This window comes from Erinaceus europaeus, chromosome 13 (genome assembly GCF_950295315.1).
Source record: "Erinaceus europaeus chromosome 13, mEriEur2.1, whole genome shotgun sequence".
NCBI lineage: Eukaryota > Metazoa > Chordata > Mammalia > Eulipotyphla > Erinaceidae > Erinaceus > Erinaceus europaeus.
This window is the reverse complement of record NC_080174.1, coordinates 93,817,384-93,831,828: the sequence shown is the minus strand read 5'-3', so window position 1 is coordinate 93,831,828 and position 14,445 is coordinate 93,817,384. Positions and strand designations below refer to the sequence as shown.

At 39.6% G+C, this 14,445-nt stretch overlaps 2 protein-coding genes across 2 annotated transcripts in view; both read right to left on the bottom strand.

Moving 5' to 3' along the window:
* The window catches only part of LOC103127923 (zinc finger protein 345-like), a 250,307-nt gene that overhangs the window by 155,708 nt on the left and 80,154 nt on the right, over positions 1-14,445 (bottom strand). The gene's annotated exons all lie outside the window — the stretch shown is intronic.
* The window catches only part of LOC132542603 (zinc finger protein 345-like), a 29,981-nt gene continuing 16,530 nt past the window's right edge, over positions 995-14,445 (bottom strand). The window contains 2 exon segments of the mRNA XM_060205111.1: positions 995-1,058; positions 9,583-9,640. Of these exon segments, the coding sequence (XP_060061094.1) occupies positions 995-1,058; positions 9,583-9,640 (122 nt within the window).

Sequence of the window (14,445 nt, the reverse complement as noted above, 5' to 3'; positions counted from 1 at the left end):
AGAGACACAGAAGCACATGCAGCTCTGCTTCTCCACTTGTGAAGCTTTCCCCCTGTAGGTGGGGACTGGGGACTCAAACCTAGGTCTTTGCACACTCTAACATTGTTGGGTAGTATGGCAGCTCCCCCTGGCTTCTGCTTAACCAAGCACCAGTATGCCTGTATAGGGATTGGTTTGATCCCACTCAAAGCTGCGGTCTATTTACATAAATCACTTTTACATTTACATAAAGCACCACCCTCCCTCCAGGGCATTGGTGGTTCAGTGGTAGAATTCTCGCCTGCTCCACCCCCTCTCCTTGTCACACCGTGATCTTTCACCAGTCACTTTCCTCTCCACCCTCTCTATGTCACATCCCGTTCACACCCTACTTGGGAAGTATATAAAGACAACATTGTTTGTTTTAGTTTAGCTTAGCTCGGCTCAGATTGTGCTGTATCCTGCATGCATAAAGAGATACTGCGTACAGCTCAACCATGAGTCCTGGGTCGTCTGTCTCCCATCAGTGAAGCTCAGCCTGACATAACATGTGAAGGATCCCTTTGTTTGTATGATAGTTTTTTTTCTAACTTTTAAAATTATTTTTTTAAAACTTTATTTTTATTATTAGAGAAAGACAGAGAGAAATTGAGGGGAAGGGAAGATAGAGGTGGAGAGAGACAGAGAGACACCTGCAGCCTTGCTTCACCACTCGTGAATCTTTCCCCCTGCAGGTGGGGACCAGAAGCTTCAACCCAGGTCCTTGTGCACTATAGAGTGTGTGCTTAACCAGGTGCGCCACTGCCTGACCCCTCTACTCCTTTTTTTTAAATTAATTAATTTATTGGATAGAGACAGCCAGAAATTGAAAGGCAAGGGGGACTAAAGAAGAAGAGAGACAGGTGAGGACTGGGGACTCAAACCTGAGTCCTCACACACTGTAACATGTGCGCTCAACCAGGTGTGCCACCTCCCAGCCCCTATCACTTTCTATTTCTTTGAATACTGACTCAGTTCAGTGTACAGGTCTTTCATGTCTTTTCATGTCAGGTTTATTCCTAGGTATTTTACTGATATTACTGCAACAGAAAATGGGAGTGTGAGAGTCAGGAGGTGGTGCAGTGGGTTAAGCACATGTGGTGCAAAGCACAAGGACCGGCGTAAGGATCCTACTTCGAGCCCTGGCTCCCCACCTGCAGGGGAGTCGCTTAGCAGGTGGTGAAGCAGGTCTGCGGGTGTCTGTCTCTCTTCCTCTCTGTCTCTCCCTTCTCTTTCAATTTCTCTCTGTCTCTATCCAATAACAAATAAAAAATGGAAGTGAATTCTGGATATCCTCTTCTTTGGATTTAGTATTTGCAAAAAGAAATGTCACTGATTTTTGTACACTCAATTTTGTAGCCTGACTCCTTGCTATATTGTCTAATAGCTTCCAGTAACTTTCTCCTGGATTACTTAAGAGGTTTTATTTTTAAGAATTGATTTATGAGTTCATGAGAAAGATAGGAGTAGAGAAAGAACCATCCATTGCGGGGCTAGCTTCCAGGGCAGAGACAGACAAAAAGGGACTCATGGCTGAGCTGGGAACGCAGTTCAATCTTTATTCATGAGCGGGGATGCAATTAAACAACCTAATCTCTAATCACAATTCTGTCCTATCTATCTCCTGAGTTGGAAGTGTCAGGAACAGGAAGTGCGTAGGATAGGGGGTGGGGAGAATAGCATACTAACCAGTGGGGATTAAGCTAGTGAGAACAATGATTATATAAATAGACTACAGCCTCAAGCAGTGTAACAGAAGGGGTCTTAGAAGCAGAATTTAGAAGCATACAAACAAGCCATCACTCTGGTACATGTGTTACTGGGGTTCAAACTCAGGACCTCATGCTTCAGAGTCTAGTGCCTTAGGCACTGCATCACCTCCCAGACCGCTTTTAAAATGATTTTTATAGTGGTCCAGGAGGTGGCGCAGTGGATAAAGCATTGGATTCTCCACATGAGGTCCTGAGTTCAATCCCTGGAAGCACATGTACCAGAATGATATCTGGTTCTTTCTCTCTTTCTCTCTCTCTCTTCCAATCTTTATCATTAATAAATAAATAAAATCTTTAAAAAAAATTTTATTGTCTTTGTTTATTGGAGACAGAAATAGAGAAGGAAGGAGCTGAAAGAAAGGGAGAGAGACAGAAAGACACCTGCAGCTCTGCTAAGCCACTTGTGAAGTTCTCCCCTTGCAGGTGGGGATTGGGGGCTCAAACCTGGATCCTTGCACACTGATGAATATGGGATGATCTCACTCTCAGGCAGAAGTTGAAAAAGATTTGGACTTCTGGAGGCGGAGCTACGAGCAGCAGATCGCTTTCTCTCCTCTCCTCTCCTCTCCTCTCCTCTCCTCTCCTCACCTCTCCTCTCCTCTCTCGGATCAACTAGGAATACCAAAGGAGACCACCCGGGACCGAAACAAGACAGGACTAGAATGACCACAGGAACCCAGTAAATCACCCGTGAGTACAAACACACCTGGCTGGTGACAGAGAGGAGAGAGGGGCCTAAGGAGAGATTAAGTGACTGCTAACAGTTCGACAGTTTATCAGTGGAGACACCACCTCCAGTCTGCTCCAACAACAAGGGGACAGCTGAAGGGAGGACAGGACTCCCCAGAGACTCACCAAGTGCAACTCTGAGTCTCCATTGCTACTACCCTCAGAATCTGGAGCAGCAACAGGGAGTGACACCCAGGGACAGAGATCTAACCGGGAAACTCAAGAGAAGACCTATATATACCTCGGTGGCATAGCTAAGGGGCTGTGAAAGTCTCTTTGCATAACCACTGGATTATCTCTGCCACACCCTGCTTTATCTCTTGGTCAGGAGTCAGTGATTCAGCTGAGAATCCTATTGATAGTTTAAAAGCCCTCAGGCTCCCATAGCCTACAGCGAAGAAAAAAAAGAGGCGTTTATATCACTGAGCTCCAACTCAGGGATTGAAAAAACTGTTAACTTCCACCACGGTAAAACCTTTAATTAAATTACTTAGACACAAGTCAATCCAGGCAACAGTGATCAATCATTTGAAAAGTACTGATAAAGGGAACTCATAACATAATATATAAAATGGTTAAAACAACAAGAAAAAATATTGGGGACTCGAACCAGGACAAGACTCCAGCTAAAAGTCCTCCAGAGGGTGAAGCACAAAACAACGAATTCAACATCCAAACATTAGCTAAGGAAATAATAAAAGGAGTGAGTAAAGAATTTGAAAAAATTGTAATCAGAAATGCAGGAACAACAAATGAGAATATAGAAGAAAATTCTAATTATCTCATGGTTACTAGAGAGCTGAAAGCTGAAATCGCTGAGCTAAGAAGGCAACTAGCTGAACAAGCTAAAACAGTATCAGAGCAGGGCAACAAAATAGATGAACTTCAGAAAGCAGTAGAGGGCAGAAAGAATAGAATCTATGAGGCTGAAGACAGAATTAGCATGATTGAGGATGAATTAGAGACAACTAAAAAAGAAGTAAGAGATCTCAAAAAGAGATTAAGAGATGCTGAAAACAACAACAGAGTCTTATGGGATGACTTCAAAAGAAACAATATAAGTACGCATTATTGGCAGACCAGAGGAAGAAAGAGAAGGAGAGGAAGAAAGCATTCTCCAGGCCATAATAGCTGAAAATTTCTCTAGTCTAGAAAACACCAAAGACATAAACATTCAAGAAGCCCAGAGGGTCCCACAGAATTAACCCAGACCTAAAGACACCAAGACATGTCATACTTAGATTGGAAAGGAATAAGGATAAAGAAAGGATCCTCAAGGCTGCAAGAGAAAAACAAAGAGTCACCTACAAAGGAAAACCCATAAGATTAGCAGCAGACTTCTCCATACAAACACTACAGGCCAGAAGAGAATGGCAAGATATCTATTGAGTGCTCAATGAGAAAGGCTTTCAGCCAAGAATACTATATCCTGCTAGACTGTCATTCAGACTAGATGGAAGCATCAAAACCTTCTCAGACAAGCAACAGTTGAAGGAAGCAACCATCACCAAGCCTGCCCTGAAAGAAGTTCTGAAAGGTCTCCTATAAACAACCAGACAACCACAAATAGGATATATATCAAAACACTCTAAAACTCTACAAGAATGGCGTTAAAATATCTTCAATCTTTGATATCAATAAATGTCAATGGTCTGAATTCACCTATTAAAAGACACAGAGTAGGAAGATGGGTCAGAAAACACAACCCAACAATATGTTGTCTACAGGAAACTCAACTAACTCAACAAGACTAACACAGACTTAAAGTGAAAGGATGGAAAACTATCATACAAGCCAATGGTCCACAAAAAGGGCAGGAACAGCTATTCTCATATCTGACATGATAGACTTTAAAATAGATAAGATTAAAAAAGATAGGAATGGACACTACTCAGAGGATCAGTCAATCAAGAGGACTTAACAATTATTAATATCTATGCACCCAATGAGAAGCCATCTAAATACATCAAACTTCTACTAAAAGAGCTACAGCAATATATTAACAGTAACACAATCATAGTAGGGGACTTCAACACCCCATTCTCTCAACTTGACAGATCATCCAGGAAGAAAATCAGTAAAGACATAAGGGAGCTAAATGAAGAGATAGATAAACTAGAACTATTGGACATTTTCAGAGTCATTCATCCCAAGAAACTGGAATACACATTTTACTCAAATCCACATGGATCATTCTCAAGGATAGACCATATGTTAGGCCACAAAGACAGCATCAGCCAATTCAAGAGCATTGAAATCATCCCAAGCATCTTCTCAGACCACAGTGGAATTAAACTAACACTTAACAATCAACAAAAGATTAGTAACAGTCTCAAAATGTGGAAGCTCAACAGTACACTTCTTAACAACTTCTGGGTTAAAGAGGAAATCAAGGAAGAAATCAAAATGTTTCGAGAGTTCAATGAAAATGAAGACACAAACTATCAAAATATTTGGGACACAGCTAAAGCAGTCCTAAGAGGGAAGTTCATAGCTATACAAGCACACATTAGGAAACAAGAAAAGGCACAAATAAACAGCCTGATTGCACATCTTAAAGACCTAGAAGAAGAACAACAAAGGAATCCTAAAGCAACCAGAAGGACAGAAATCACTAAAGTTAGGGCAGAAATAAATAACATTGAGAATAGGAAAACCACACAAAAGATCAATGAAAGTAAATGTTGGTTCTTCGAAAGAGTAAACAAAATCTACAAACCTTTAGCCAGACTCACAAAACAAAAAAGGGAGAAGACCCAAATAAATCGGATAGTAAATGAAAGAGGAGATATCACAACAGACACTGCAGAAATTCAACATATCATGCGAGGCTTCTATGAACAACTATATGCCACCAAGCTAGAGAACCTGGAAGAAATGAATAATTACCAAGATACCTACCAACTTCCAAAACTAAGTAAAGAAGAAGTGGATAACATGAACAGGCACATCACAGCTAATGAAATTGAAACAGTTATCAAAAATCTTCCCAAGAATAAAAGTCCTGGACCAGATGGTTTTACAAATGAATTCTACAAAACTTTCAAAGAAGAACTAATACCTCTACTTTTAAAAGTCTTCCAGAACATTGAAGACACTGGAATACTCCCTGCCAGCTTCTATGAAGCTAACATCACCCTGATACCAAAAGCAGACAGGGACACAAACAAAAAAGAAAACTACAGACCAATATCTCTGATGAACATAGATGCGAAAATATAGAAAAAAATTCTAGCCAACCGGATACAGCAGTATATCAAAAAGATTGTTCATCATGACCAAGTGGGGTTTATCCCAGACATGCAAGGTTGGTTTAATATACATAAATCAGTCAATGTGATCCACCACATCAACAAAAGCAAGACCAAAAACCACATGGTCATATCAATAGATGCAGAGAAAGCCTTTGACTAAATACAACATCTCTTTATGATCAAAACACTACAAAAAAAGGGAATAGATGGAAAATTCCTGAAGATAGTGGAGTCTATATATAGCAAACCTACAGCCAACATCATACTCAATGGTGAAAAACTGGAAGCATTTCCACTCAGATCAGGTACTAGACAGGGCTGCCCACTATCACCATTACTATTCAATATAGTGCTGGAAGTTCTTGCCACAGCAATCAGGCAGGAGCAAGGAATTAAAGGCATACAGATTGGAAGAAGTCAAACTCTCCTTATTTGCAGATGACATGATAGTATACGTGGAAAAACCTAAGAATCCAGCAAGAAGCTTTTGGAAATCATCAGGCAATACAGTAATGTGTCAGGCTATAAAATTAACATTCAAAAGTCAGTGGCATTCCTCTATGCAAACACTAATAAGAAATTGAAATCCAGAAATCTGTTCCTTTTTCTATAGCAACAAAAACAATAAAATATCTAGGAATAAATCTAACAAAGAAGTGAAAGACTTATATACTGAAAATTATGAATCACTACTCAAAGAAATTGAAAAAGACACAAAGAAGTGGAAAGATATTCCATGTTCATGGGTTGGAAGAATTAATATCATCAAAATGAATATATTACCCAGAGCCATCTACAAATTTAATGCTATCCCCATCAAGATCCCAAGCACATTTTTTAGGAGAATAGAACAAATGCTACAAATGTTTATCTGGAACCAGAAAAGACCTAGAATTGCCAAAACAATCTTGAGAAAAAAAGAGCAGAAGCGGAGGCATCACACTCCCAGATCTCAAACTGTATTATAGGGCCATTGTCATCAAAACTGCTTGTTACTGGAACATGAACAGACACACTGACCATTGGAATAGAATTGAGAGCCCAGAAATGAGGCCCCACACCTATGAACATCTAATCTTTGACAAAGGGGCCCAGACTATTACATGGGGAAAGCAGAGTCTCTTCAACAAATGGTGTTGGAAACAATGGGTTGAAACATGCAGAAGAATGAAACTGAATCACTGTATTTCACCAAATACAAAAGTAGATTCCAAGTGGATCAAGGACTTGGATGTTAGACCACAAACTATCAGATACTTAGAGGAAAATATTGGAAGAACTTTTTTCCGCATAAATTTTAAAGACATTTTCAATGAAACGAATCCAATTACAAGGAAGACTAAGGCAAGTATAAACCTATGGGACTACATCAAATTAAAAAGCTTCTTCACAGCAAAAGAATCCACTACCCAAACCAAGAGACCCCTCACAGAATGGGAGAAGATCTTTACATGCCATACATCAGATAAGAGTTTAATAACCAACATATATAAAGAGCTTGACAGACTCAACAACAAGACAACAAATAACCCCACCAAAAATGGGGGGAAGGACTTGGACAGAATATTCACCACAGAAGAGATCCAAAAGGCCGAGAAACACATGAAAAAATGTTCCAAGTCTCTGATTGTCAGAGAAATGCAAATCAAGACAACCATGAGATATCACTTCACTCCTATGAGAATGTCATACGTCAGAAAAGGTAACAGCAGCAAATGCTGGAGAGGGTGTGGGGTCAAGGAACCCTCCTGCACTGCTCGTGGGAATGTCAATTGGTCCAACCTCTGTGGAGAACAGTCTGGAGAACTCTCAGAAGGCTAGAAATGGACCTACCCTATGACCCTGCACTTCCCCTCCTGGGGATATATCCTAAGGAACCCAACACATCCATCCAAAAAGATCTGTGTACACATATGTTCTTGGCGGCACAATTTGTAATAGCCAAAACCTGGAAGCAACCCAGGTGTCCAACAACAGATGAGTGGCTCAGCAAGTTGTGGTATAGATACACAATGGAATACTACTCAGCTGTAAAAAATGGTGACTTCACTGTTTTCAGCCGATCTTGGATGGACCTTGAAAAAAATCATGTTGAGTGAAATAAGCCAGAAACTGAAGGATGAATATGGGATGATCTCACTCTCAGGCCGAAGGTGAAAAACAAGATTAGAAAAGAAAACACAAGTCGAACCTGAAATGGAATTGGAGTATTACACCAAAGTAAAAGACTCTGGGGGGTTTGGGGGGGTGGGGAGAATACAGGTCCATGAAAGATGATGAATGACATAGTGGGGGTTGTATTGTTAAATGGGAATCTGGGGAATGTTATGCATGTACAAACTATTGTATTTACTGTTGAATGTAAAACATTAATTCCCCAATAAAGAAATAAATTTTTAAAAAAAGAAGTTGAAAAACAAGATCAGAAAAGAAAACACAAGTAGAACCTGCATATTGCACCAAAGTAAAAGACTCTGGGTTGGGTGGGTGGGAAGAATACAGGTCCATGAAGGATGGTAAATGACATAGTGGGGGTTGTATTATTAAATGGTAAACTGGGGAATGTTATGTATGTATAAACTATTGTATTTACTGTTGAATGTAAAACATTAATTCCCCAATAAAGAAAGAAATTTTTTAAAAATAGGGCTGGGCAGTGGTGTACCTGCCTGAGCACACATGCTACAAGCTAAGAAGAGGGTTCAAGCGCTCATCCCCACCTGCAGGCAGAAAGCTTTGCAAATGGTGAAATAGGAATGCAGGAGTCATTGTCTCTCCCCTTTCTACCTCCCCATTCCTATTGATTTCTGGGTGTCTCTATCTAATACATAAGTAAATAAATAAAAATAAAAACCCATAATACCTAAATACTTTCATATAAAGATATTATGTCAAATATAATGATATCATTACAGGAATTTTGCATGCATTAATTGAACTTCTATTTGTTAGTAACAACTTTTGGCTTTGTGTTGAAATATTTTTCACTGAAAATACTGATCTTCTCTGGAAGGGCTACCTCTAAGTATCATAAAAATATAGATATTTTTAAAGATCCCGGTTCAGAGCCTCCGGCACCCAACCTGAATGGGGGGGGTTGCTTCACAGGTGGTGAAGCAGGTCTGCAGGTAACTATCTTTCTCTCCCCCTCTGTCTTCCCCTCCTCTCTCCATTTCTCTCTGTCCTATCTAACAATGACTACATCAATAACCTTAACAACAAATAATAATACAACAACAATGAAAAACAAGGACATCAAAAGAGGATAAATAAAAAATATTTAAAATATATATATAGATAGTCATACATTGAAGATATTCTTATTGCTTCCAAGTGTACTATTTTATAAATACTTAGCAACTTTGCTTCCTTTTAAAAATTTCCATTTACTTTTTACATGTCAGAAAGATTTTCCTATAAAGTGAGAAAAGACAGATAATGTAGAACACCATTATGGTCCTCAGTGACTCAAATGGGAACTTCAGTCATGTACATCACATACATCACATTGGAGTCACTTGTCCAACTGTTCTATAAACTAGTCATGAGGTATTTTTGATTTGCTTATTTAAAACATTGATCTATTTGTGGCAGTGACTATAACTTTCATTATCTGAATGAACTGTATTAAAAGGGGTCATATGCAATTGCTAAGTCAGTAGAGAGCATACCATTAAGAACCCATGAAGCTCCTTATACAGGGAAACCATGCAGGCAAATGATCTCAGTAAATTACAGAGACAAAACTTTTGAAAACACAGTAGCTTCTTAGGTGGTACATCACACTTTATTGTAAATGTAACTCTCACCTTTGTTTATCACCATGCAAGATATGCTGCCCTTTGGTGGAATGTTCTTCAATCTTTTCTAAAATTACAAAATATAAAATGTATTAGAAACTATACAAATAGATTGAATTCTTGATCCCTCATGAGTCACAATAAAACCTTGCTCACTGAACAGTATAGCCATTTCTACACTGGTGAACAAAAAATGATTTCTCTTCTAGTTGAAAAATTAAGGCGATTAGAGTTACCTATGGAAAGAAAGTTCCTCAAATTTTCACACATCACATCTCTGTAGAGTTTCTTCTCTGAAGAATTTAATAGTGCCCACTCCTCTTGAGTGAAAATCACAGTTACATCTTCATAGGTCACTGAGCCCTAAAATATGTGCAATGTGATCATGTGAGAAAATGCGAGCAACAGCAGATTAGCCATTCTGTCTCTACTATAGGAAGCCTGTGAATGACTGTCTCATCTGCAAACATGTCTTTGGTGACTTGAAAACCAAATACCTCTTAATCATGCTCTAGAAGGTGGTACATTCATTAGAACACTGGGCAATAGAAAACTGTTTTGCACCACATGCACTTAACCCGCAGTGCTACTGCCTGACTCCCATACATTTGCAACAAAATTTTTTCAAGAAATAATCTTCAAAACTATAAATTGCTGTGAAATAAAGATATAAGGCAAACAAAAATGTTGATTACTGGTGGATTATTAATGATTTTCTAAACTAAATGACCATTTTGAAAGTTGCATATAAATGCTATGCAGCCTCCATCAAAATCCCTAAGAACATGTTTAGAGCAAGACAATGATGCTGAAAAGTGAATAGGTGAAGTCTCTATAAAAAATGATGTTGGGGAAAATGAGTCAGTCACCGCATGCATATAAAAACCAAACAACACCATTACATGACAAAATGGGTCAACTCAAAATACATAAGCACTTGGATGTTAGACTAGTCTCCAAAAAATCTACAGAAGTCATCCTCAGTACAGTACATAATATTTGAATGGGAAATGTCTTCAGAGACCTGAGCTCAACATCAAAGATAAATAAATAAATGGACAAGTGAACCACTGAGACTACAACAAACTGAAAGTATTTGGTATAATGACAAGACCTATCACCAAGACAAAGAGATGCAGTAATAAAAATAAAACATATTTACATGCTATATCAAAGGGCTAATCAGCAATATATGTTCTCACACAACTCAGTAGAGTAACATAAATAACCACAGTAAATGTGCAGAAAGAAATATAGTCTCTTTAACCAAGAAGATGTTTAGTCACAGGGCAATTAAAAATCGCTCACGGGAGTCAGGCAGTAGCGCAGTGTTTAAGCGCAGGTGACGCAAAGGGCAAGGACTGACATAAGGATACATTAGAATATTAATGTATAAGGAGTCTGAACATAGCGCTGTGATTTCTGCCCAAACTTACACTAGAATAATATTAATCTATAAGGTATATGAACTTAGAATACTAAAGTGTATATATGAAACAATATGTACTTGAAATAATAATATGTACATGAAACAATAAGTGTGTACTTAAGACATATAAGAAGTGTGAGAATATTAAGTGTGAAAGTATTCCTCTGAGTGTGAGATCTTTAAATAGGCTGGAAATATGAGGATAAGTTGTTTCAGTTTAGAGTGTTTGTTAGAGTTAAAGTGAATATTCCTGTGTGAGAAGATTATTTTGAGTTTGAAATGTTAAAATGCTTATTTGAGTGATGTAACACTATTAAAATTAAGTGCTGAAATACTCTTGAGTTTTTTTTTAATATTTATTTTGTTTATTTATTCCCTTTTGTTGCCCTTGTTGAATACTCTTGAGTTTTAAGTGACAAAGGAAAGTGAAAGATAAAACTTAGAACCTTGGTCCCCAAGTCCTGCAGGCCTGCATGGATAAGTCCTATGCAGGATAAATGCCCAGAAATGGCCCTTTATCTTACCACAGGCGAAAGATAAAGTCCAGTGCAGAGCAACCTTTATGTGGCCCCCATAGTTCTTTGAAATGCCCCTGCAGGCCAGCATAAGATAAAGTCTTGTGCAGGGCAAGCTCAAAGCGGCCCCTGAGTTCTCTGAAATGCCCCTTACACCAGCATAAGATAAAGTCCTGTGCAGGGCAAGCCCTAGATCTGTATCGCCTGATAAAGTTAGACCTTCATGTCAGGAAGACTCCAATTCTCATTGGCTGGAAATTAACTAATCCACACCCCAGCCTAGCTCAGGGAGAAAAGCCACAGACATTCGGACATGGATGGCAACTTTTGAACTGCCTGCTAGTCTGTAAATTCAGAATCCCCATCCGGCATATCCCATGGCAATCAACACACCAAAGGACAGGGAGGTGCTTGCAGATTCCCTACCAGACCAAGAAAGGAACCAGCTACTTGGAACAGAACCAGAACTGATCAGGACCAACCCAGGACCTATCCAGACCAGAATCAGGACCTATCCTGACCAGAACTCTGCCTGGAGCAGCTTGTTAACCTGAGGACATAATTTGTCCTGGCCTTACCTGTGCACCTACCTGTTTTATACTGAGGAGGTATTTGGATACATAATTATAATTATAAGAATTTGATGTCAGGATATTAAGATTTCTAAACTGCATTTCAATAACATTTTATTGTTAGAATGTGATGTTAGAGTGTAACGTGGTGTTAGCTAACCATCTAGAGTCAATAAATGAGCACTGCAGCAGAATTCTTTACCCCATTAAAGTAATTAATAGTAGGGTATATTTCCGTCTATGCCCACAATTTCTAAAGCTGTGCAGACCTCCCACATTTAGTACTAGTATCACACAAGAGTAAACTGTCTTAGAAATATTTCTAATTCTTTGTGCCTGTTTTCAAAGCAGTTTGTAAAAATTCATAGAAACTTACACAGAAGGGTAGGGGTACATAGCACAATGGTTATGCAAAGAGATTCTCATGCCTGAGGCTCTGAAGTCCCAGGTTCAATCCTTACACCACCATAAGCCAGAGCTGAGCAGTGCTCTAGTAATAATAAAACAAGCAAGCAGGCAAACAAGCAAGAAAGAAATCAGCACTGAAAAGGGCCATGTTCACAAGAACACTACATCAGGGAATATGACCATAGCTGATGGGGGGAGGGGTGTATGGAAAAATTAATCAGATGGTGTCTTGGGTCTCAGTCCATCCTTCTCCCATCCCCGTCTGCAGCGGAAGTTTCACGGGCCGAGACAAGGCTGCAGTGTCTCTCTCCTGCTCTCCCCACCCCGGTAGATCTTCCTTCCTTTTATTTTTAATATTTTATTTATTTCGCAGCAGGCGGTAGCACAGCAGGTTAAGAGCAGGTGGCGCAAAGTCCGGTGTGAGGATCCCCGTTCAAGCCCCCGGCTCCCCACCTGCAGGGGAGTCGCATCATAGGCGGGGAAGCAGGTCTGCAGGTGTCTGTCTTTCTCTCCCTTCGGCCTTCCCCTCCTCTCTCCATTTCTCTCTGTCCTACCCAACAACAACGTTAATGACAACAATAATAATAATGAAAACAAGGGCAACAAAGTGGTAAAAAATGGCCTCCAGGAGCAGTGGATTTGTAGTGCAGGCACTGAGCCACACTGATAACCATGGAGGCAAAAAAAAAAAAAAAGCTTATTTATTAATGAGAAAGATAGGAGGAGGAGAAAGAACCAGACAACACTCTGGCACATGTGCTGCTGGGGATCCAACTCAGGACCTCATGCTGGAGAGTCCAAAGCCCCATCACTGCGCCGCCTCCTGGACACTCCCTTTGCGTTTCTATCTCTATCCACAAATAAAGCGTTTGGGAAGTCGCGAAAGCTACTAATAATTTTATTTCTGTGAGCACAATTCTGGAGCCATAGAAAACGATGACCAAACATTTCTGATGCCGAGACCTGGCCCAGACCAGCAGCAGGGCAGCACATGAGGCGGCCGCAGTCGCTGCACAGGATCCTGCAGCGGGACCAGCTCCAGCAGGCCAGTCCCGGCAGGCCACAGACATGCAGCTGGCGGCCACCTTCGAAAGTGAACAAAATCGACTAACCTTTAGCCAGACTCACAAAACAAAAAAGGGAGAAGATCCAAATAAATCGGATAGTAAATGAAAGAGGGGATATCACAACAGACACCACAGAAATTCAACATATCATGTGAGGCTTCTATGTACAACTATACGCCACCAAGCTAGAGAACCTGGAAGAAATGGACGATTTCCAAGACTCCTACCAACTTCCAAAACTAAGTAAAGAGGAAGTAGATAACATGAACAGGCCCATCACAGCCAAAGAAACTGAAACAGTTATCAAAAACCTCCCCAAAATTAAAAGTCATGGACCAGATGGTTTACATGGAAAAACCTAAGGAATCCAGCAAGAAGCTTTTGGAAATCATCAGGCAATACAGTAAGGTGTCAGGCTATAAAATTAACATTCAAAAGTCAGTGGCATTCCTCTATGCAAACACTAAGTTAGAAGAAATTGAAATCCAGAAATCAATTCCCTTTACTATAGCAACAAAAAAATAAAATATCTAGGAGTAAACCTAACCAAGGAAGTGAAAGATTTGTATATTGAAAATTATGAATCACTACTCAACGAAATTGAAAAAGACACAAAGAAGTGGAAAGATATTCCATGTTCATGGGTTGGAAGAATTAACATCATCAAAATCAATATATTACCCAGAGCCATCTACAAATTTAATGCTATCCCCATCAAGCTCCCAAGCACATTTTTTAGGAGAATAGAACAAATGCTACAAATGTTTATCTGGAACCAGAAAGGTCCTAGAATTGCCAAAACAATCTTGAGAAAAAAGAACAGAACTGGAGGCATCACACTCCCAGATCTCAAACTGTATTATAGGGCCATTGTCATCAAA